This window comes from Echiichthys vipera (genome assembly GCF_963691815.1).
Source record: "Echiichthys vipera genome assembly, chromosome: 5".
In the NCBI taxonomy this organism is placed as follows: domain Eukaryota; kingdom Metazoa; phylum Chordata; class Actinopteri; order Perciformes; family Trachinidae; genus Echiichthys; species Echiichthys vipera.
Genome location: NC_139830.1, coordinates 19541057 through 19564735, shown reverse-complemented (window position 1 = coordinate 19564735; position 23679 = coordinate 19541057). Strand labels below are relative to the sequence as shown.

The 23679-nt window shown below is 42.8% G+C and overlaps 1 protein-coding gene across 1 annotated transcript; it reads right to left on the bottom strand.

Annotated features, from left to right (window-relative positions):
* Window positions 1-1799: 1799 nt before the first annotated feature.
* LOC310947146 (mediator of RNA polymerase II transcription subunit 13-like) lies at window positions 1800-22924 on the bottom strand. Its single transcript, XM_083913846.1, has 30 exons — window positions 22155-22924; window positions 21139-21373; window positions 19962-20130; window positions 16493-16638; window positions 16152-16349; window positions 15490-15684; window positions 15133-15289; window positions 14934-15041; window positions 14122-14838; window positions 13795-14011; window positions 13102-13129; window positions 12864-12985; window positions 12216-12306; window positions 11922-12118; window positions 11624-11823; window positions 10258-11147; window positions 9986-10153; window positions 9634-9857; window positions 9314-9509; window positions 8841-9207; window positions 7148-7364; window positions 5861-6052; window positions 5555-5778; window positions 5324-5466; window positions 5071-5229; window positions 4776-4958; window positions 4520-4665; window positions 3261-3425; window positions 2839-2939; window positions 1800-2738 (listed from the first exon to the last, which is right to left on the bottom strand). The coding sequence occupies exons 1-30, from the start codon at window positions 22218-22220 to the stop codon at window positions 2606-2608; spliced, it is 6354 nt and encodes a 2117-aa protein (XP_083769972.1). The 5' UTR covers window positions 22221-22924; the 3' UTR covers window positions 1800-2605.
* Between the last annotated feature and the right edge of the window lie 755 nt (window positions 22925-23679).

Sequence of the window (23679 nt, the reverse complement as noted above, 5' to 3'; positions counted from 1 at the left end):
TGAAGAATCTGTTAAAAGGGGAACATCATGGATTTTTACATAAAAGTCCATTTACTAGACTGGAAGCACATCACATGGAAGGGACCCTGAGAAAATGACTTGAATTACATCATTTTGACTTGGAGACTACAACGTTTCAGCAAAAATCCTGTTACAAAGCAGGGTTGTTAAATTGGAAAAAACACTGAAATCAATTCCATGCACTAATTATGTGCAGGTTTCACTCAAGTGTATGTACTGTGCATTGAAAATAAAATATGCTCAACAAACTAACAATCTGCTGTTGATATATGATATGGTGCAACAATGAAAACACACACACACACACACACACACACACACACACACACACACTAGGCCACACATGCAAAGAGAGAAAAGACAAGTTTCATCAATACAGAAGAACTGTATAGGGTCAGGAACGACTTTACTATGACATTTTATATGACACACTATACTATGAGCTTTTCCTAATATACGTTTCATGACGTTATGTCCAAAGCTGCTCTGCTGTTTTGTATTTCGTTTTCGGCAGGTAACCTGGAACCGCTCCCTCCATCAGCCCCCTGATGTCCTGGCACCTGTTCCACTCATATTCTCTCTCTGTCTGCAGACTTGTTACCAGCCATCATTTTCTGTCCCTTTATATAAGACACACCTTTGTTAACCTTTGGTTTACTTTGTTTGCAATTAACTTAACTTTGCAAGTTATTTATTGTTGTGCGAGCCAGAGGTTGTAATAACATACTTTGACTTGTTCTTTATGGTTTTTAATAACATATTACACTATGAAGTGTACTATAGTATGACTTTATGACATACTATATTATTTTAAATTTTGACATACCTATATGATGACATTTGTCATGGCATACTATGACATGTATACATTGAGTTTTTTTTATGGCATACCATAATGATTTATTATGACTTTTTGTGACATGACATATTAGGACAATTCTATTTATTTTTTATATATTTTACTATGATTTATTTATAAAATTTCATATGGCATACTATGCTACACACTATGCTGAGTTTTTATGGCATATTATACGATGACTTTTCTGGGATCATTTTCACTTTAAGTTCATTCTTTTATCACAAACTAAGGCTGTTCAGTTGTGCTATCTTACAATCAATGTAAGTTTAAGTGTGTTGCTAGTGTAACCAGTTAACTCAAAGCAGAAATAAGTTCTTAAAATGTTTTGAATGTCCTTACAAAGGTATTAAAATTAACTTGAGGGTTCCTGTATATACCATGAAAAGACTTGAATACCTGTTTCACCACTGAATATCAGTATTTAGTACATACCGTGCACAGTTAGTATGTCGTACGGAATTGGGCCAGCAGGCAATGGCAGTGTAAGTGAAGATTATTCCATGTTGCATTTTAGGAAGTGTTGGATTCAGTGTTCTTGGAGCTTAAGCCACATGCTTCCTTCATATGGGTACGTGTTTACCATATTCACAAGTCCATTCATAGTCCATATGAACGCCCCCTTCACGTGGCATTCACAAGATGTAAGTGGAAGTTTTCTGAAAGCTCCAAGTTCACAAATCGTGTTCTAGACTTTCCTAACTCCACAGCGCTGTGTCAGTGCTGGAGAATGGTCTGGCTGCACAAGTTAACATTCTGGTACGTGTGACAGTGCTCTTAACAAGAAAAGAAAAAGATAACGGAGATAGTGAAAGGGGAGGAGAACGCCTGCCATCCTGCGGCAGATGGCTTTATACCGGTACAGTTCATCCAGTAGACCAGACTAAAAACAAGTAAACAAGAATAAAGAGGATAAGGTAGACGCACTTTATTCCTAAAACAGAAGCTGCACCATCAGTAGCGGCACACAATTATATGTACACATATACACACACACACACAATTACCTAAATCTGTTATATAAAATATATAATCTGACAATGTACCTTTTAATTCCTCTTCAGAGCTCATTGAGTTACTGTGCGAGAGACTCTGGAGCCAAAGCAGACAGAGGTAAGTCTCATCCACTCATTGGGTGGGACACAAATGCCCAGGCCAGCTTTACTTCATTTTTACAGCATGGCAATAAAAAGGTATGTACCCTTTGAAAAAATAATATTCTAAAAGCAATCTACAGCAAATTCACTCGAACAGGTTTTTCCGTGTTGTAATTGAGAAAATTACACTTTTTAAACCAATTCCTTTACAGTGAGATGTACACACCCTCTAGGATTTGTAATATATAAAAGATATTAAGCATTAAAAATTCCACATTTAAAAACTTACAATAAATAATATATGCAGGCATTTCATTAAGATAAAATTTCATAGATTGCAATCTACAGTCATTAAAAAGACAATTTATTCTCCTTTATGAAACATCCCTTGATCTTCCAAAATGCTAAAATGGATTCTTGGCATCTGATTGATTGATTGGAAACTTGCAGTCAGTCAGTCAGTCAGTGTTGTGTGAGATACACCGGGGAGGAGGAGGAGGGATGCTTCCTCCACATTTTCCCTGATGGAGTGTGAGGTCCTTTGAGTGTTTGAGATCCTTGCAGGAAATCAACAGTTCGACTGAGCGAGCCATCCAATCAAATCTCAGCGGTTTGATCCCGTTAAAGTTCAGAGCATGTTCATGATAAAGTTGTACATCTGGGTGAGCACCACAAAGTGAACGGGCAGACAGGAGCGTCGGTCCTGGGTGGCAGGGTCGCATGTCAGCCAGGAGAGGGCGTTGTACTGCTCTAGGACAAATCTATCATGTAGGAGGCAGAAACAGCGACGTTAATACATGTCCAAAATCATTCTTCTTAGTTCTTTAAGTGAACAGACTCTTCTGGAACCGAGAAGCTTACCGTAGCACATCAGAGGTGTGGTTGGAGTCCAAGGGGTGGGAGTGTTTACTGTGCAGGAGCTCGTCTGATTGGACAGAAGACACGTGCAGGTGCAGAGAGGCCTGGGAAAAAGAAAGATGGAGACATCTTAAATCAAAGTCTTTAGATTTATTTGTGTTTTACAGAGATACAGACAGTATTTGGGAAAATTACTTAATAAAGCATTTAATAGTCACTGGTCAAAAAACCCACCAACCATTATATGGTTTCTGCTTTGGCTTTAGTTAAGTGTAATGGGCATTATTCAGTACACTATTGACATTTTATTATTATTTTCTTTTTTTAAATTGAGAAATATTCATCCAATAAATCTAATCAAAATAAGCGTTAGCTGTAGCCCTACTTGAGTGTGACTGACTCCAAAGTTTCTAGTGCCAATGTACCTTGAGGAAGAGTGGGCACTGGTTCTGGGCTTGAGGGCAGGCCGACCAGAACCAGTCAGGCAGTGGTCCAGCCTTGGCTGTGGAGACGAAGTAGCCCAGCGCCATCGGCTGCTGCAGAATGTTCAGAGCCTCCTCATGGGACTCCATACGGTCAGCACTCTGGCCCTGCGAGACAACATGGATGGAATTGATGAACAGAGCCCCGTTTTTGTTTTCTAAAACATGAGTTTTGGATTTAAATAGTCTCTTTCAAGCCATTTGGTCTATTAATTATTCAGGCCCCGTTTATGGCACCACGTTTGAATGGACTGATTTGACTGCTACCAATTGTGTAAGCCACTGTAAAGTTATGATATCGTGAGTTCGGGGCAAGCATAGTATTCGTTTTTCCTTTACCCAGGGGCAGTGGCCTCCTTGTTCGAGCACACATTTAAAAGGAGCTCTACTCGAAATACTGAAAAAACGTGAACTGGGATTGCCTCCACACGGCTTTCACCTCAATACTTGAAAAATCTTTTTTTTTTAACGGCCACATGCACTAACATTCATGTGTGGCTGGACCATCACAACAAACAGAAAAACTCAGATCACAACACACACACACACACACACACACACACACACACACACACACACACACACACACACACACACACACACACACACACACACACACACACACACACACACACACACACACACACACACACACACACACACACACACACACACACACACACACACACACACACACACACACACACACACACACACACACACACACACACACACACACACACACACACACACACTGACTTCATTCTCAGGACCGCATAACTCCACTGTATCTATACATCGAAAATAGTTGTTTGCTATAGTAATGTTTCGAATATTGGTACAGTGCCTTTAAGTGCGTCTTTATAAATAAGTAATTAATAATGACTTAAGTTTTTTGTTTTAAACTTCTGGCATCATCTAGATTTTTACATTCTGCTCCAACTGAGGCTCACATTAATATTTCAAAGTTTCTTTATCTCAGTAGACGATGGAAGAATATAAACAATAAGATAATTGACACTGAATTGCAAGGTGTACACTTATCAATTTAAGGGTAAAAACAAACAAGAAAAAAACTGTGACACTGAAACTGTCTCGATTCTTTATCATAGCAGGCATGAAGGGAAACAATGTTTATGGTCTGTAATAGACATTTAAAATGGACTTTTGTTTCATCATTGAGTTATAAAGAGCTGACAAACCTTGCTTCCATCTCCCCCAGCGTGGTAGTGGGAGCCAGGGGAGTGAACAGGCGAGGTTGTGGGGGAGTTGGGGAGGATGTTGATAAGATCTGGATCCACCATATCATTGTCAAACAGGTCAAATATGCCCATTCCATCAGATCCATCTGCAGATAAAAAGCATACAGAGAGAGTTTGTCTGTGGCTCATCTTAAGAAGTACGCAACGTTCATGATTCAGCATCCCTTGAAGTGATGCATTCAGCTGCACAACGTACCAGGATTTATGGGATTGAAGTTGATGTCGATAGGCTCTGCAGTGTTAGTGTTGACCTGCACCATGGCTGAGGTGGGAAACACCAGGATGTGCGTGCAGGATGTGTCCTGAGGAGTGCTCAGCTGCGATGTCTGCATGTTGAGCGTGGTACTTCGACCAAACACTGAACCTGTCGACACCGAATCTGCGGAGACAAGACAGACCATCAGATCTGGAGTCAGCGTGAGAACTTACAAACTTAAGTGGTGCTCTCTGTTACAAAGTCTAAATAACCATATTACTCTTTTTTCTATTACCTGGCATGATGACAAAGGAACCCTGGGGCTCCATGGCAACCAGACAGGCGCTGAGGATGCTGGGAGTGTCGGCAGCAGAGATGCCACACAACCTACACGTCTCCTTCAGACGTTTACTGAGAGACTGCAAGTTCCTCCTGCTCAGCAGAATACTCCAGTCTGAAAAACGGACGAGAGAAGCGAACATTAGTGTGCATTCATGTACGTAAATAAGCTGCGTAACATGTTCTATAGACACTGCAGGTGTGTGTACCTCTCAGCTCGCCGTGGCCCATTCTACCAAGCCGCCCAATGACCACCCTCCATGGCAGCGATGTCACCTGCACCAGGCCGAGACACCACTCCCACAGCTTCTGCAAACCCACTCGCCTGGCTGAGCCCTTTTTCCTGCGAGCCCTAGAACAGCCAATACATGAACTTTAAATACAGATGCAGTTTTATCAGTAGCTAAACTGGCGATCATGTTGTTCCCAAGCACACGTACCTATTGGGTACATCAATACTAATGATGCAGGTCTCCAGCAGTTCTCCATGTTGGTCGGTGCAGGAAGCCAGCAGCCAGCGCTGGTCATGGGAAAGACAGTAGCCAACAAACAGGACGTTGTACTTCTGTGATGCCTCGCCAAACGTCTCCCCAAGCTCTGTCTGCTTGTCTTTTATAGGCGCCAAAATGAAGGGCGGTGTATATAGACGCAGACACTCGGGCCTCTGCACAGAAGGACAGCTTGTTAGTTGTCAGTGAACTTACAGCTACACCCAGTTTCAGATATGTGGCCAGAGTGGCAGTTACCTCTGGGTTCTTAAGTGCCATGTCGATGGCGAGACCAGGGCCGAAGCCCGTCAGAGCCTTGAAGTTGGTGGAGTTGGGTAGAGGCCGACGACACTGCGTGAACACAGAGAAAGCCAGCGACTTGAGGTGCTGGCCGTAGAGGTGACGCTCCCCACTGCGCACCGGCTGAAGCAGATACTGGCAGGGAACAATCTGACAAAGAAAAAAAAATAACAGTGAGACTAATTGTAGAAGATATTGGGGAGAGGGGATCACATTTTTAGGTGCATTCTGAGATTTCTTGCAGTATTTTTGCCCTTTGCCCACCTTAATTTCTGAAACTGTGTGGTTCTTTATCCAAGGGTTTTGATAATACATGTGCTTATCTGTTTCAGAGCAACAGTCTTCCTTAGTATGTACTGTTTTCTGCGAGGTTTTCCAAAACATACATTCTGTCTAAACATCACTGGTTTCTGTTTGCTAGTATTTAATAGGCTAAATATTAATGAAGTACAAAAGTAATGTCCAGATGTTTTTTCTTACTGCAAAGTGACTAGATTGCACAGGCAGAATAAAGTTGTATTTTAAACTAAATAAATAAAATCCTAAAATGGCAATTTGATGCTTGTGAAAACAGAATTCCATGATTCGGCTGTGTGTATTTGTTTGTCTGGGTTTAATGAGAATATTCAAATTCAGCCACGTGGTTACATTTTTCTCAATTTTCATGGATGGGTAAATTCATTGTACTGTAGTGTAATAATAAAAGACTGGCAGTTGTATGGTATTTATTGTTATGATTATAATATTCATCTTCTGCCAGAGTTAGAGAAATTAAAACAAATATTTAAGATGTTTTATATTCTGACACTTAATATGAAGAAAGCAATACACAATGACAAACTAAAAGTAGGATATTAAATCGACTCTACTCTGTCATTGCTGTACTAAATAAAGACAAATGCTGATCCATTAGCACATTCACACCTCTAGTGTTTTAAAAACCCCTCCGGCATGTTGATGCAATCTTGGGTCACTATATCACAGGTGTGGCAGTTAACACCTCAATTACTGTCTGCTAATGAGTCCCCTACTCCTTCTCACCTCCCTTTGGGCCTGCTGCTAACCTGCTCAGTTGTGACTTAACTGGCAAAAGGGAGCAGATTTGTTATAACAAAGGATGACATCAATCACAGCTGTGTGTCTTTGAAGTGATCATCAAGTAACAATGTTATAGACTTCCCAACCCTGAACACACTCACTTAAGACAAAGGGAAACTATGAAAACACCGAGATGTTGGCCTGTACCTGTACTGAGACAGCGTTTCTGATGCAAGGAGACAGGAACTGGAGCATCTCCATGTAGCAGCGCAGTAGGCCCAGTGTGTAGGCGCTGGAGTGGACCTCACAGTCGGCATCTTCGTAGCTGAAGGGGTCGACGATGTACACCACAATGGCAGGCGGGAAAGACACAGCGTGGGACTCTCCGTCTGTCGGCTTCCCCACTTTGTCTCTCTCCATTGTGCTGTTGAGAAATAGACGCATGATGATTTAGAAATCAGTCCTAAAGAAACAACCCACAGGAGATCTAAACAATATCACAAATAGAAAAGCATTGGCAGTGAGTTGGCGAATAAAAACTAAACTGTGTTTGAAAACAATTTTACGATGAAATGTACTCTTGACAAAGTGATAAGATTCTATGCCACAATGTTCGTCCAATTACACTTTTCTTGAAAACATAGGGTTGTATTGTATTTTGCATACTGATAAATAGTCACTAACAGGATGTAGAACTCCTCCTGTAGGAAAATCGTTATACTATACATATATATTATGTTTATAAAAGAAATAATATTGAGAATAATCTAAAAAAAGGATTGTTAACCAGGCCAATTTTGGTATGTTAACGAAAAATATTAAGAGTGCAGCCAGATAAATAGAAACATCTGAGGATAAGCCAGAATTCTAGGGTCATAAACCCATATGTTCTTAACTCTTAGTTTAAAAAAAAAAGGTCAGAATTTGCATCCTTTCTGTCTGCTCGCTGTCTCGCAGCACTGCAACACCTCAGCTGTCACTGACAGCAATACGTCATGTCCTGTATTTACACGTGACACTGGATGACATGCATGCAAGACCACTAACAGAAACAGTGTTTGTTTTTTCAATGTTATGAGTCCATTGTAAGAGTATGTGCATGGCAGCTCTGAATAGGCTTGGTTTGACTGCGATTTAAAAAAAATTATTTTCAGATTAAAACCGATCTTCATGAGTGATCAAATATTGATTCATAAAAAGAAATAGATATTTCCTTTCCAAAGTGAGGCTAGATTTTGGCAGAGGAAAAACTGGCATAGCTATTTTCAAAGGGATCCCGCGACCTCTGACCTCAAGAAATCTATATGAAAATGTCACTCAGTACTCTGTAAAGTCCTGTCTGTAGACTAGAGTCTGTAGAGTTTGCTCTTTATCGTGTCAACTGCTGTAGTGTGTTCATGTTAAATAAAAAGTATATTAATGGAACTGATTCGGGTCAATTCTTAATGTGAACAATAAAATTAGATCTTTTACATATCTCTAATTGTATAGATGTTGAATCAATCAAAAATCTGAACTGGAACTGAATCGATTTGGGAAATGAGTGGCGCTACCAAGCCTTAAAACATTGTCCTTATGCAAAATCAACATGTATTGCAATACTCATCGTGGCCTCTGTATTGTGACATGTATCGTATTGTTAAGTTGTAGGCAATACCCAGGCCTAGACAATACTATTACAAAATGACTAATGCCGATGTGTTAATTTCCTAAGATATTAAATGTTTCACAAACTCAGAGAATATCCATAAACTACATTTCTCTCATGGAGGAGGGCGCAGTGGCTTTGTCAGAAAGAACTAAACATGCTTGCTGGGAGTGGTAAAAACCCATCAGCAAAAACACCTAAATGTAATCTATCCGTCTGTATGATGAATTGACTCTCATTGTGGTAACCTACCTCTCTGGCGCCTCAGGGGGAGGCTGGTTGGCAGAGGGTCCGTTTTCTGCCAGCCCTCCTGCACCCTGTGGGTTTGACTGGGGTCCATTCTGGGACGTGCTGCCCGGCAAGCCTGCTGTCCCAAACGGCGAGTAAGAGCTTGGCTTGGCTGAGGCCATTCCCCCGATAGTCTGTGAGCCAGATGAGGAAGAGGGAGGGGTGCTGTTGATCTGGGTAGGCTGGGCAGAGCTGGTGCTGGTAGTGTTGGTGCTCTGAAGTCCTGAGGAGGCGCTGGAAGAACTAGAGTTCTGGGAGGAGGAAGAGGCCACAGCAGGGCTGCGCTGGGACAATAGGGAGCTATCCAAAGACTGCTCTGACAGGTATGGAGCTGAAAGAAGTGACAATGTGAAAAAAGAAAATGATCAGTAATCATTTTTACAAACCATGTGACTTTTCAACTTTGGGTTTTTAAGAGTAATGAGTAAAAATGTTACCTAGATCATAGCGGCACACTTGAGCAAAGAGTTTTAGCTTATTAAAGGCTTCATTGTTTCCATCTCTGGCAGCCATCTTAAGGAACCAGTCGCTAAGGGGCTGCTCTGTCATGCTCCTGCCTTCTGTGGTGCCGACCTTCAATACGCCCTCTGGGTGACTCTTACAGATGGGCCTGTGTTGCCCAAGCTGGCATGCCTGTTGAAAAAAATGGGAGTGAATGGGAAAATGAAACCGTGTGAATCACTTCATCAGAGCACGAAAGTTTTTTTGCGGGCATGTCAGTACAAGAAGGATGAGCTTCATTCTGCCAGGTGCGTACCTCATACATAGTACTCAGATCTTTGAAGAAGGTCTTTGCTCCGCGGAGAAGAGCTTCATTTTCTGGGCAGATGACAACATATCCCACATCTCTCTGGGAACCAAAAGGATCAAGAAGAAGCTTCTCCCAGTATGGCAACCCAAAAGGAGATAGCACCACAAAATCATACTCATAACCGACCAAAAACGTGGGGATGGGAAGAGGCTCGGGAGACTCATCTGTACCTGTAGTGTAGTAAAAAGAAGACCAAAAAAAAGGTTCATCTTTCTTTCAACAGCCGCAATATTTCAAAACTGAGCTCTTAAATTTGTGAGAAATAAGATTGATTCAGTACAAACACTTTTCCACGTACCGTATGATCCCCTCCCAGCCATCTTGTGGAACTGTTGCCAAGTGAGCGGTCCCTGAACGCCCCAGGAGCGCACACTCCTCTTCTTTTGTATGGTGTCCTGCAGCACAGGCTGGAGGGACAACAACACCCGCAGGATGTCCTGAGAGAATAGCTTGCTCATATCTGCTGCTAAAAAAAAAAGAAAAAGAGAAAAAAGTCTTAACTTTTACCACAATTGATAAGATTTAAAAATAGTTTAAAAAAAAACTTAATGTAGATACAAAAATACATACATTTGCATTTTGGCCACTGATGAAGACTGGTGCTTTTCACTAGTGTTTCATCTACTTTGCCTCCTGACATATTGTCCATGAACTGCCTGCCATGCTCCAGTGCCATGTAGCAGTCATTATAACAGTCTCTCTCTTCCACCCTCAGAAATGAACTGGGGGCAGAGTTATGCTTGGGGTACTCCACGCCTGCCATCGGGGCAAAAGGGTTGGTGCACTGGTCCTGCAGCAGCAGGATTAGCTCATCTGGAGGTTTCTCTGTCAGGCTGCCGGGCTTGTGTGTCGTGGAAGCTCGCAGCTCTTCGAAACACCGCTCGGTGTCCCGACTGGCGTCTGAGCCCCGTACCACAACGTCAAGCTCGTCCTCCAGAAACAGCCCGGCCGATTGGCCAAAGCGTCGATTGGTGACGGCACTGAAGCCACAAGTGCAGGGGTACTGGGCCTCTCCGTTGTCCTTGAGGTACACGCCTACATCTGCTCCTCTGATGTTCATGTTGCAGACGCACACGCAGCAACTGTCAAAGTTGCAGTCCTTGAAGAGGTTCATGACCGACTCGGAGAGAATGAGGGTGACGTAGAGACTGTGAGCCTCGGGGATGGAAGGTACGGTGGCCGGCTCGACGGAGCTGAGCGGTCGGCAGGTGGAGGCAGTGGAGGCGGGCGAGTAAAGGTCGGAGTTATCATACTTGAGCGAACCCTGGACGCTCGACGGGCCACGGGGAGTCCGTGGAGTGCGTGGTGTGCGAGGCGTGGGCACAGAGAACCGCGGTGTGGCGGGGGAGGGCAGGATGCCTGTGCCGCTGTTGCTTGGAGGGGCACTGCTGGACATGAATGGCGTGTGGGTCTGAGGGGTGTAGGTCTGGCTGTAGTCTGGCTCCACACTGGGGACGTTACTGTTACAGAGAGAGAGAAACAGGTATTCAAATTGATTTCATGTTGTGGTTCCAATAGGTTTTTCAACTTAAGAATAAATCACAAACTTTTATATTCAGTTTTCCTCATTATTATCAGCTAGGTTTATTATGGCTGAAGATATAATAATGGCCGCAACACAAAACTGACAGTTATTTTTGCAAAAAATTTCATGTGCTGCTGTAGATGGTATAGCATCTAAACAGAATGCCATGTGAATATTTATACCCGAGCTAAATTTTCTATAACCATCATAGGAGCTTAAACCTATTTCCGGTTGTAGGAATATATACAATAAGTTATATTTTGCTTTAAAAAAATAAACATGTTAATGAACATAATGAAAGTCTGTAATAGGCTGCGTCTATAAAGACACAAATTTAGAAAGTGTATCCCCAAATGGTCTCCCTTCCCCACTTCTCTTAAACAGCACTGAGACAAAGTCAGATGCACTGACCTGTCTTTGGTGAGGAGATTGACATTCGTCACTGGGGGTATCAGTTCTATTTTGCCCAGGGTCCAGCTTGGTGTGTACAAACAGTCTTCTGGCAGTTTGATAGGTAACAGACACTGGCTGGGTAGTGTCTTGAGGGGCGCGTACATGGAACAGCCGATTAACAACTGACACGTCTCTGGCTTGTATACAAAGGAGAAGTCCTGAAAGTTAAAAAGAGAAAAGTTAAAATGGTGAAGAAAACGGGTACAGCTTAATTTTCCACTTGCTTTATACTTGGCAGGTGTGCGACAGGTCATACCTTTATTTCAGATGGCTTCGGGCTGCAGAATCCCTCCTCCACCTCCATCTTGAAGTGGTTGTTGAGCTGGCTGCCATCCAGTAGGGTGAGGCCCGTCCCTCCTTCCAGACCATCCTTGCCCCCAGAGTTCATGGGAGAGTAACCCTGCTGCTCCAGGGAGGGTGGGGTGGGAAACATCTGGTGAAGGTCCGCTGAGCCTAGAGAAATAAGACATTATTACTTCTCTTAAAATGTGTAAAAAAAAAAGAAGAAAAAGAAAATGTACAATGATTAACTGATACTCGGTCTCCTTACTTATGCAAGACAGGGGGTCCAACGCAGCTGCTTTATTGTCTTTACAGCCAAACTTGTCATCTGTACCATGTCCAGCTCTTTTGGATCCAGGCTGTGCAGACAGATGAAAAATATTATAAACTATAAACTCAATACAGGCCCGCATCAGCAGCAGTTCTCTCACATCAGAACACTGAAAACAGGGTTCCTACAGCTTAAGGCAAGTTAACTTCTAGGCTTTTAACATTTTTTTAATGCCACCTGGAATTAAATTTAAGACCACTTTCACACTAAACAAAAATAAAAAAGCATCCATCTGCTCTGCGTGTCCCGGGCCACAACAACATGACTGTTTCGTTGGTTCCGCTACTGGATCTGCGTGATGTTACAGGGAGAGGTATTCAGTGAAATATTTTAAAAAACTAAAATGTTTTGAGATTTGAGACTAATTACATAACAAAAAAACAGTTAAATCCCACTTCCCGTTTGTTCCCACTTTTAAGACCTTTGAAAGTTTTATTTCAAGACATTTTAGTTACAATCGGGGCCTTGTTAATTGATAGATGAATTCAATACCTTTAAGACTTTTTAAGAGGAAGGAGAGCTCTGGCAAAGTAAGATGTAGAACTTTCAATAAACAATTTCGTTCACCATGTTGATGCGCCTTACCGCTAGTTCATCTTCGTCTGAATTGAAGATTTTATCCAGGTCGCTGTAGGACACAGCCAAGTCGTTCTCGTGGATAAGGCTGGTGGAGGCTGAAGGTTTACTGCCTGATGGACCCTGACCATCTGCACCACGAAACAAATAGGAGAGGGGACTTTGCATAAGATGACAAACTCCAAACATTAAATCGAATTAAATGTCAAAGCTAGGAGCCAAACGAACAAAGTGAAGTTATTCTCACCGTCTGCTGATCCATTTCCTTCGTCCACCTGGGAAAAAGAAAAGAAAGTCGCAGGAGTTATTGTAATGCTGCAGGAAGAACATTACATCATGTTACAGTAGATGTATCAGGGAAACAGACTTATTGAACTTATTCATAATGAACTTAACATAATGTGTTTGTTTACGAAAAAAACTTCACAGGGCACCTTTAAGTGATCATCATAATTTGCCAAGACAAATAAAAGTTTGCGCTGCTTTATTACAGTAAGTTACATATGATTAACTTTTGTCTGTGGAAGACTACAGTTGAACCTGAAATTTGGTGTTACATCTCCAAGAAAAATATAGAAATATAAAATGAATACTGGCATAGCTGGGGATAGTTTGGAAATCTTTCAATACTAGTGGGATATGAATTTCAGTACTGAACAGAATTTCAATATTTTGAGTATATAAAACATACTTTACTACAAAATAATTTTCTTTTTCATTGAAACAATAGAAGACAAACTTCTCAAATGCCTCAAGAAAACTTGAGCTGAAGAAAAATTGGGTCTGAAACTGAAAAAATTATAATATCTAAATCCATAAATATCTGATGAAGCCAATTTTGGTCAGTGTTTTGAGGTTCAACAAACTTTGTTACACTGCAGAAAAGATACACTGCAGATCTCAGGTTCGAGCTTTATATCATCCCTAGTCAGGAACCCACCTTGTGTTTCTTGTTGCCATCTCTCTCTGCTCCAGGCTTGTCCTTCTTCTCGGTGAAGCTGAACTCCTCGTCTCCCTCGACAAAGGCATAAGGGTCTGGCTCCTCACTATGTTCTCCTTCTCCTGTGGCGGAGGTAAGATGGCTGTTTCTCCGCTGGGCGTAAGTATTGACCAGCTCCTGGGACACCTTAAGGGGCTGTGTAGAGCCCGACATCAACCTGAGAGGAAAGGAGTTGCGCAGAGACGCTCAGACAGATGTGGGTATGCGGTTTAAAATAACAGCTACATTTGTTTTCATGCAGTTCAGGATAAGTAATTAAACACTTACTCAGTGACAGACACAACACTTTCTGTTCCTCCGCCTCCCCCAGAATCATCTCGTATTTTATCGACAGGTAGCTGGGGCGTCAGGAAGTTGGAGGCCTTCTTCCTGGGCAGGTTGAAATACTTCCAAGGGTTGTGGGTGGAGTCTTCGTTGGGGTTGATGGCTGAGCCCACAAAGACAGTGGGTTCCAAAGTTTCGCTGTAGGTTGGGGGGAAAGGCAGAGGCATAGCCATGTTCTCTAGCTGAGGCTCCTCAGATGAGCCCTTCTGTGGCAGCAGACAGGGCTCCACTGACGGCGGGTAGAACGGCTGGTGGATGGGCGTGGAAGAGTTCTTGATGCTGCCTAAAGTCATGTCACCTTCTACGTGATCGCAGGGATGCGGGCTGAGAGGAGGGGGAGGCGGAGATCCGACAAGGTCTGCGGGGGGGCCGTGTGTGTGTAGTGTGGGGGCTTTGGAGGGCACTGTGTCCACATGGTGCAGGCTGGGATACGAGCCCTCCTCCTGTGATCTTAAACAAAGCCTCTGGGTCTGTGGCTCCAGGGATTGCTCCTCGCTCACAGAGTTGCGGTGGTGAAAAGGAGTCTGCGGCCTCTTCTGCTGCTTTTCCCCCTTTTCCAGCTTCTCGCCCAGCTTGTGCTTGGGGGCCGGCTGGGCGGGCTGGCCTGATGAGGGCGGGTGTCCTGAGATGCTGCTTGATCGCTGCTTCTGATTCTTATGTCTGTGCGCATAAAACAAACAATGCTTACCAGATGCTTTCTTTTAATTGCAAATTTAACTTTTGAGTCGTTTGCGAATGTGTTGTATACAACATACCTTGAGCAGTTGCAATGTGGCCTGTGAGTACACTCCACAAAATCCCAAAGTCCAGTTTTGTCTGACTCCTCCTCACAGGTCCCATTGGTCAAGGTAGTAAACTTCCTCCTGTTAAAAAATGGGCAGACTGACATCAGCATGGAGGGAACTTCTTTGACTGGAAATGGTGATTTTGAGGAAGAGCTGACATTAAACATACTTGTTCCCTGTACGGTTTATGTTATACTCCTGCCACACGCACTCCACCATCTGGCTGGCCAGCCTGCGAGGGATTTTACCCCCATGAAGAGTGTTGTTAGAGCTGTAGCCATCAGACGCAGAGGATAACTTGAGCCACCTTTGGGCGGGCTGATAGTCTATGGAGGGAAGGTAGGACAAAAGAAAATACTGTTAGCATGCTGAATCTCTCAGAAATAAAAGGCTGATAAACATACCTTTTGTGAATGGTCTTCTCCTTCTTCTGGTATGGCTTAACAAAGCTCTTGCCGATACGAACAAAGCCACAGTTCACGATAAATGCATTTCATTCTGGTCAATATGCAGATCAAAGTCTTACCAGTCTGAGCCTCCTCTGGTGACGTTGGAGGGGTCAGAGTGACAGAGGACATGGCAGGATCTCTGTGAGCAGCCTGGCCCTGCTGAGCACCACACATGCTTCCTGATGTGTTGACTGAACCCTGAGGGACCACAGCGGGGAGGTCCGACATGGGGAGAAGCACCAGGCAGGAAGGGTAAACCATCCTTACACCCGCTGCAAACGAGCAAACAATTATTTATTTCAAGACATTGAACAGCATGCAGAAAGATTCGCTCACATAATTCCTACAGCCAGTTGATTTGAAGGAATGATAATTGATCATTTTCATTTAAGTTCAATCAAGGTTATATAAAAGTCTTCATGGGCCAAATAGTAATAATAATAATAATAAGCAATTAATTGACACAATAAATAATTACTTGCTTCAGCAAAATCTTCTGTATGTTATTATATATTTCTATCATCTGTTGCAGCTATGTGTTGTGTGTATGTGTCAATTTTATTAAAAGGTCAGGCAGGGGTAGGATTTTATCAATGAACCCCATGGAACTGCCAAAATAAAGTCAGCTTCTCAAACCTTCTTGACTCTCCAACCCATAAGCATATCCCTTAACTTATCCGTTCATGCTCATCAACAAAGTTCACCATCAACACCTTATTTAAAGATCATGATGTCTTACCGACGAGGACCTCCACAGCTGCCAGGGAGTCATCCTCCCAGTCTGTATCCTCCATCTTTTCCTCCTGGATGTCCTTGGGATTGGGGCTGATGGGATAAAACTGCCTCCACTCTTCTATGAGCTTCTGAGTCGGGTGATCTGACATCTTAAAAGCCTGACCGGTGAGGGTCCCATTCAAGCCGTACGGGCTCAGGATGACTACAGGTCAGAGGAGCCACAATACTTATGTAAGATAACTAATAAACCCAATGGAAAATGCATTGCAAAAAAGAAAGAAAGAAACAAACAAACACATGTAAAACTTTTTTTTTTAAACATGTGCGCATCTGTTGGGTTCCCACCTTGCAAGGGGCTGGAGCTCTGTTGGGCGAGGCTGAGATGGTCCTCGTTCAGTCGCTGAAGAGGCTGATGTTGAGCGATCTCCACACTCGTGCATACGTTGCTGTCGCCGTGTACGAAGAAGGTGAATGCGCAAGACAGGTGCTCGCTGCAGGGTGTGTAAAAGATTTAAAAAAGAGCATTGTAATGTTTAGAGAGCATCAAACACATCACTGAGTTAAAAAAACAAAAACAAAAAAAAACACTCGACTAAAGCTTCAATTTGCAGTCAGTCAGCATCTAAAAGTTAATTTAAGGTTATCAGTGTACTCGCCATCACTCATTGTTAAGGAATGACTCAAGGGGGGAACTAAGGACTGGAAAAAGGTGGAGAGGATGTGAGGAGTACAATTCCTTGCATATTTGGCTTTGATCCAAATTATGCTTTCAGGGGACATCTGTTGCTTCCGCAGATATCGGGCAGACAACACGATGACCTATCAGATGGTGCACGTAAGACACTACTTCAACACAGACTGAACCTTTATCAAACCTTCTCGCTATGCACAGGCTAAAATATGAGTCAAAAAATAAGCATAGGGATTATTACAGTCCTGAAATGTTAAAACAACAATCATATTTATTTTCTAACTACTTCTGGAAGGCCGGGCGGTGAAATGCACTAAAATAGTTCTTGTTGACATGGTTGCTGTAAAACCACAGTGCACACTCAGCATTTTCCAAAGACTGCCCTGTTCACCAGCCAGAGAGGGCAGGCGACAGCGAGACTGCCAGACTCTTCTGTTAGAGGTGCTGCGCTGCTGCCTCCATACACACATATACACACACACACACACACACACACACAGGGGCATACAGACATCTTTAGGTAGCAACAGAAGCTAAGCAACAGTGAGCAAGAAATCGCCTCCTGTTCTATACCAACAACTCTTTTATATAGCTGCTAAATCTCTCATTGACTATTCTGCCAGAGGGAACTGTGCCAAAGGGCTGTGCATCAAACAAAAGTCAGCTTGGATCAACGCAGCCAAAAGGCAGAGGCTGAGATTAGCTTGTCAGGAAACTCCGGGATACACCCACCCCCCATTCAACAGCAAGGGGACGCTCAATCCATGTCACCACCCTTATGTACAAGATGTATGGAAATGCAGCTGTGCAGAACACTACTCTGAACAAGTTATTTATGTGCTGCTGCTGGTTCACCTCAAGCTTGTATTTCTACAACACAAAAACCTTTAATCTTGCAGTTGAGAAAACTGGAAGTGTGACATTAAACACTACTCTGGAAGTACTGTACCTTAGAAAGGTCTAAACTGAAATAGAAATTACGCAACAGGCTGGATGACTACTACTCAATGTGAAACTAGATGGAAAATGTATCACGCTGATGGTGCAACTAGAAAACTGGAATAATCCTGTCATACTCCATAACATTATTAAATCTGATTTACTACTGGGAATCAACATTTTCTCTGAGAACAGCAGGGTTTTAGTCTCAAATCAAAATGGAGCTAGTTAGTGTATAAAACAATATAGGAGTTTAAATCAGCCCAGCAGATACGCAGTCAAGATTTTAGTGTCACAGTAACACTGCTTAAGGAAAGCTTTGTGTGTATTTGTTCAAGCTGTTTTTCTTATGAAAAGATGATGTCTTATTTCCTTAACAGCTATCAGCGTATAACAACATAGCTGAAACAACACAGCTGCAAGAACCACCTCTCCAATTGAATCCCATATGGGAATTTTAACAATTAAAGGCTGTTAAAGGGCCAGGAATTATTATGAGAAGTTTAAAGCATAACTTACATAAAAAATGAAGACATCTGCCCAATGAGGTTTTCCACACCGCAGCAGTACACACATGCATAACACCCATTCATCTGTCTTTAACGTGTCTTGAAGAAGCATAAAACATTGCACGCACGCTTCAAACACTGTTCCCAACAAATATGTCCCGCTTCACAGTAAATGCCTTTTTATAAAGACAACTGTAATAGCCAACCCCCACATGCCACCAGTACTCCCAATACCGAATACTACTGTAACTAATGTGCGGCCCCTTCAGCAGGAGTACAATTCATGACATCTTGCTCTTTTTCCATATTTATCGTCAGTAAGTGTGCTGCTTCTTTTTTTGTGTTACAAAGAAACTGCCTTGAAGAACATATAAGCAGGACTCTGATGATTTAGGTGGAGAGGACATGTTATTATGAATCCCACTTGCTTTCTTGGGAAGACCCACCTGATTGGTTGAGGTTAGGCCCTGGCCTTGAGTGGTTAAGTTCAGGATAGCCTATTGGTCAGGGGATAGGAACTGGACAAATCAGGTTTCTGTAACTCGGCCGGTCCTAGCACTTGAATGCTACGCAGGGCGAGTCTTGCCAAGAAAGCAAGTGGGATTCATAATAATGTGGAAAGGACCATTGCTATCGCCACACTTGTTAATAGCAACGAGTTGTCCATAATTCAGTTGGCCTCTTTTCTAACTTCTGAATAGATTTCCTAACTTTGAACTTTAAATCCTACAAATGATGCCACATGTTCATATTAGAACCTTCCACACTATCAAGGCAGCACAATCTTCTCCTTTTTACTCGGAGAACTTTATAGTGAAACATCTGTTGGAAATATTGAGATTCATTAACTACAATGACAAAAGTCAGAATCAGTCAGGAATAAGGGCGCACTCACACTGTCCTTCCGCACCGCGCCCCGTGCTTTAGGGTACTTGTCCCCCCCCTCCGTCTCCCCCCGCTTGTACTCACACCGCCTGGGCCTTGGCCAATGCTTCTTGCCTGCCTATACGTAATCACGTCATCACACGTCACACGCATTGATGATGTCATCGCGATGCGTCTCTTTGTTTACAAATCTTTCCATAGACCTCAGAGTTTTTGTGCGTCTTGTCCTACTGTTTTGAATATTTTCATCTGACCAAATCTGCAGTAAAAACTCCACCTCCGCATCACACCAACGCGAACCTTTCGCCGCCATTGTTGTTGTTGTTGTTAAATGTCCGCGCATGGTCCATCCTTCTATTTTCTATGTCCGAACAGGCGCACATAAATGATGTCAGAACCGCCGTAGGCGTCATGCTCGTACACTTGCGCACGCTCATGCTCGTACATGTGCAAACGCGCTCTACAAAAGCCCACCTCTCTCAGGCGGGCCGTGGACGGCCAGCTGGCCGCAGTTATGCACGGAGCGGGTGCACTCACACTGGTCAAACGCACTAGGCTTGACCCGAAAAACAGTTTTGGCGCGGTGCGGAAGGACAGTGTGGGTGCGCCCTAAGTCAATCGGTGAGTGAGAACAGTATTTCTTTTTTAAAAGAACACCAGGGCAACAGATGCCTACTGTATGTTGTTGGACTGATACAACAGGTAGACGGACAGGTAATTCCTACTATAATCATTCAAACAGAACGCAGCCCCAGCTATAACTTCTGAACTATTAGGAAGTGGGACATACCTTTTATTAATGGTCTTCTCCTCCTTCTGGTATGGCTTAACAAACCACTTGCCGATGCGAACAAAGCCACGATTCATGAGACACCGCTCCAACAGGTTGTGGATAGCTTTGAACAGGAGCGTTCGACATTCGTAGGACAGGCCGCTCTCCCACTCACCGTCCTCCTCACCTGAAACAAGGCAGATGCATACAACCAGATGCTTTTAACAAATATACCTCTCGCCATCCTGATAAAGAAAACTGCCTGCATTGTCACCTTTGGTGTGCTAAATGGGTCTGACCCATATAAGGAGACTTAGATTTTGTAATACCTGAAAACATGAAATACATTTAACTTCATGATTATTATACAATTACATGATCCAAAACTACTTTTTAGTTCATTGTGAATGCAAGTGTAACATTAATGTCAAAAGCTCTGCAGGTTTAGCCTACTTGTAGAATGTTTTTGAATTCTGCTCTGGTCTACAGCTTTTTAAAGCGAGCCATAATTCATAATGATTAAATGTAAATTTCCAATGCTAAGCCAAACCTTTCAAAATGCTGTTTATCTGAGATTTGTGAAAATGTTGCTCTCTCTGTCACTGTAATGACCAGTCTGTGTTGTCTTCAAGCAACACCTACCCTGCCTGAGACAGGAGTCAAAATACCTGGTCAGTGCGGCAGCCCCTAAAGGGAGTTGTTTCACAGATATGAAGATTGAGAACAAAGCTGGAATGAACTCTGATGTACAACATCTTGCAGTTTTGCTACCACACAAGTCTGTACCTCCAAGGCTGAAATCAATGGATTCCTTAAGGCATTAGAGACTTTAAAATACCTGTTGGCTGCAAATCAATTAAGCCATCAAGAGGTATTATCATCATTATGACTTTGTATTATTACACTGCATTTGAATTATTTGCAGCAGCTTAGAGTTGTTGGCATTGTCACCAAACCTGTTTAAACATGAACAGTTTCCCACAAATGGACCAATTTTGCCTGCAGCTCTAGAAACTAGACTACACTCTTGATGTTTTTTGTTCTAACATAGCACTGAACAAACTGCTTAGATTGTATATACACTGATTATTTCAGAGTAGATGTACAAATATTGTTGCTATTTACACAGGGGGACTAAATGTTTTTTTTTATAGTAACCAGTTCTGATGATCGGGGAGATGTTGCATGCACTTACTCGAGAGCTCATTATGGATAAGCTCGGCGAAACTGGGGTCATCCCCCCACCAGAAAAGCCAAAGCTCTCTGCGACCAGGGGTGGGGTGCCTTCTCCAGACACTCAGCACATCTGTGGCCAGACATCGGCTGAAACTACACAAGATGGGGTCCTCCTCGGTCACAGGGAAAAGGATGGGCGATGAGGTGGGTCCTTGCCACACAAAACGCCTCCATTTTATTCCAGTCAAATCGGCCTAAAGGGAAGGAAAAAACAATGTGAGAATGAACACTCAACATAGCTGCACAGCATTAAGCCAATCATCTGTTGTTGACTGCATAACTCAGTGTGTGTGTGTTTGTGTGTGTTTCTTCCCCTGCATACACACACACACACACACACACACACACACACACACACACACACTGATAGTAGCTGAAGACTGCTGTCATAAAGAAAATCTGTTTGAATGAAAAATGTTGAAAACTGAGACTTGCTGACACCTTGGAAAGTTTTGCAATACTTTACATGTGACCCCACAATCATGCCTGAAAACACAACTGTCATGCAGTCATTTACTCAGCAGGTATTAACAACAAGCGCCACTGTCAGCCAGTCTAAAATCAGATTAGTTTATGTTATTTATAACAGTAGATTGTGACTTATTAAAGACAATGTATATTAAATATTGTTTCTGTGTCACTTTAATAAAAGAGTTTTCAATAATTCGCCTGTTGGCTTGACTTGTTACCATCATGCAAGTAACGTTAATGCCAGTTGAGCGTTCCCGTAACCGATGCGGTGTAAACACAAGATCATGCCTATTTTATGAGCAACTCTTGAATATAACAGTAGCGGTATGTGCTGTCTCTAATATGAAAGTTAGCTAGATCACGATTTTGCAAAGTTGCAGGCCCCGATGCCTGCACGCCAGTCTGCAACTGACGTTACAAAGCTTGTTGCCTGATTAGCCAAAATGGCTTTCTGGCCTCTCAGCACCACAGCTAACGCTAGCTAACGTTAGCGCAGAGTCTTACCAGGCAGAAGAGGTTGGAGTGGCAGTCCTCCAAACTGGCCCCGTTGGGTACAAAGCACGAACTCATCCTCTCACTTCGCGGTTGTCACATTAAAGTCCATTGTGTCAATCACCATCGGGGGGCAACAGCTTGATTTAGTTCACTGTGTTCAATTGTAATGATCTCGTTAAAGCGCAGACCAACTTGCTAGCTCTAGTTAGCCGCCGCTAGTGAACCAGACAACTTCTACCCGGCGCTAGCCACCACTAGCCCGGCGGCTAAGCTAACGTTAGACAGGCAGCCAGAGAGCGTCAACTGTAAGCTTCTAGCTGTTCGAGTCATCAATCCTATTTGAAATGTATTGTCTGATCTGCTCAGCCGCAATCTAGCTGCTACATTACCTTAAACACCAAATACGAGGTGAACAGACTCGCGTTTAATCAAACACCAGTAAAAGTTAAGGTGCGCAATCAAAAATACGAAAAACTTCACCCCAAAAAGCTTTAGTCCCCGGTGTGCTAATGCTAATGCTAACTAGCTGATCTGAAACAATTTCAAAGCAGAGGAACTCTCCCCTCCCCCTGGTCTCTGCTAGCCTGCTAGCACAAAAGCTAACATACCACAGCTCCAACGCTAAATAAAACAATTAGCTACACCGCCCTCCTTTGTCGCTAAAACCACCGCGGTGATCCGCCATAGTAAAAACTACTCTTAAAACGGACTAAAATGCCAAATGAACAAAGACTACTCATCGGCTACTTTCTCACTGACTGATCCATGGGTCCTGCAGATTTCCATTATTTCAGTTCATGGATTGAATTCTTTAATGGCGGCCAGGAGGACAACTCTGCCTCTCAACTCCCATTGGCCAATTTGTGGTAATGGGGGCGTCATCCGTCTTCAAGTAGCTCCATGACTTCACAGTTTACAAGATGAGAGCTTCAGAAGGTGCATCTGTCATACAGTCAGTGGTCACTCTTAAATTATGTCTGTTACTGATCAACATGTAACATGTGTTGCATGTGACTGCTATGAGACACAGGGATTTTTTTTAATAATTCGGGGAAAAAATGTTATTATTTGCACATAATATTACTTATTCTAAATATGAATATCAATAAGAGCAACAGTATATTGTCTGGTGGAGCATTTTGCTTTCATGCATTGAATTATAGTGCAGTTATTATGAAGTTATCTAGGTCAAGCTGTGCAGACAAAGATGGGGACGTCACTGATCCCAGCGGTATTTATTAGACTAATAGGTTGATCATATATGAATCTCAGCTGCAATGTGCATGAACTACTTTTGCACCTCAATACATAACTGTGTAAAATGAGCTTTTGGCAGACATTAACATTCTCAAATGCACATTAATGCAATTTTGTGTTGTGTGTGTGTGTGTTTTATTATTTTTATTACATAGGCTACATAAACTTAATGTATTCATGCGTACGTCAGCGCCATCCTGTCATATCCAGTCCAAACCACAGGGCGGAGACTTTACACAAGCTATGAACATCCCTCCCATAGAGGCGGAGCGTCGGC

Bases quoted from the DNA above. Each gene is read 5' to 3' on its own strand.
- LOC310947146 (XM_083913846.1), bottom strand. From the start codon at position 22,220: ATGAGTTCGTGCTTTGTACCCAACGGGGCCAGTTTGGAGGACTGCCAC. The intron at 14,839-14,933 runs GTATGTTGTATA...TTATGCGCACAG, and splicing joins CCACATTGCAACTGCTCAAG to ACATAAGAATCAGAAGCAGC. The intron at 10,154-10,257 runs GTATGTATTTTT...TTTTTTTTTTAG, and splicing joins TCAGTGGCCAAAATGCAAAT to CAGCAGATATGAGCAAGCTA.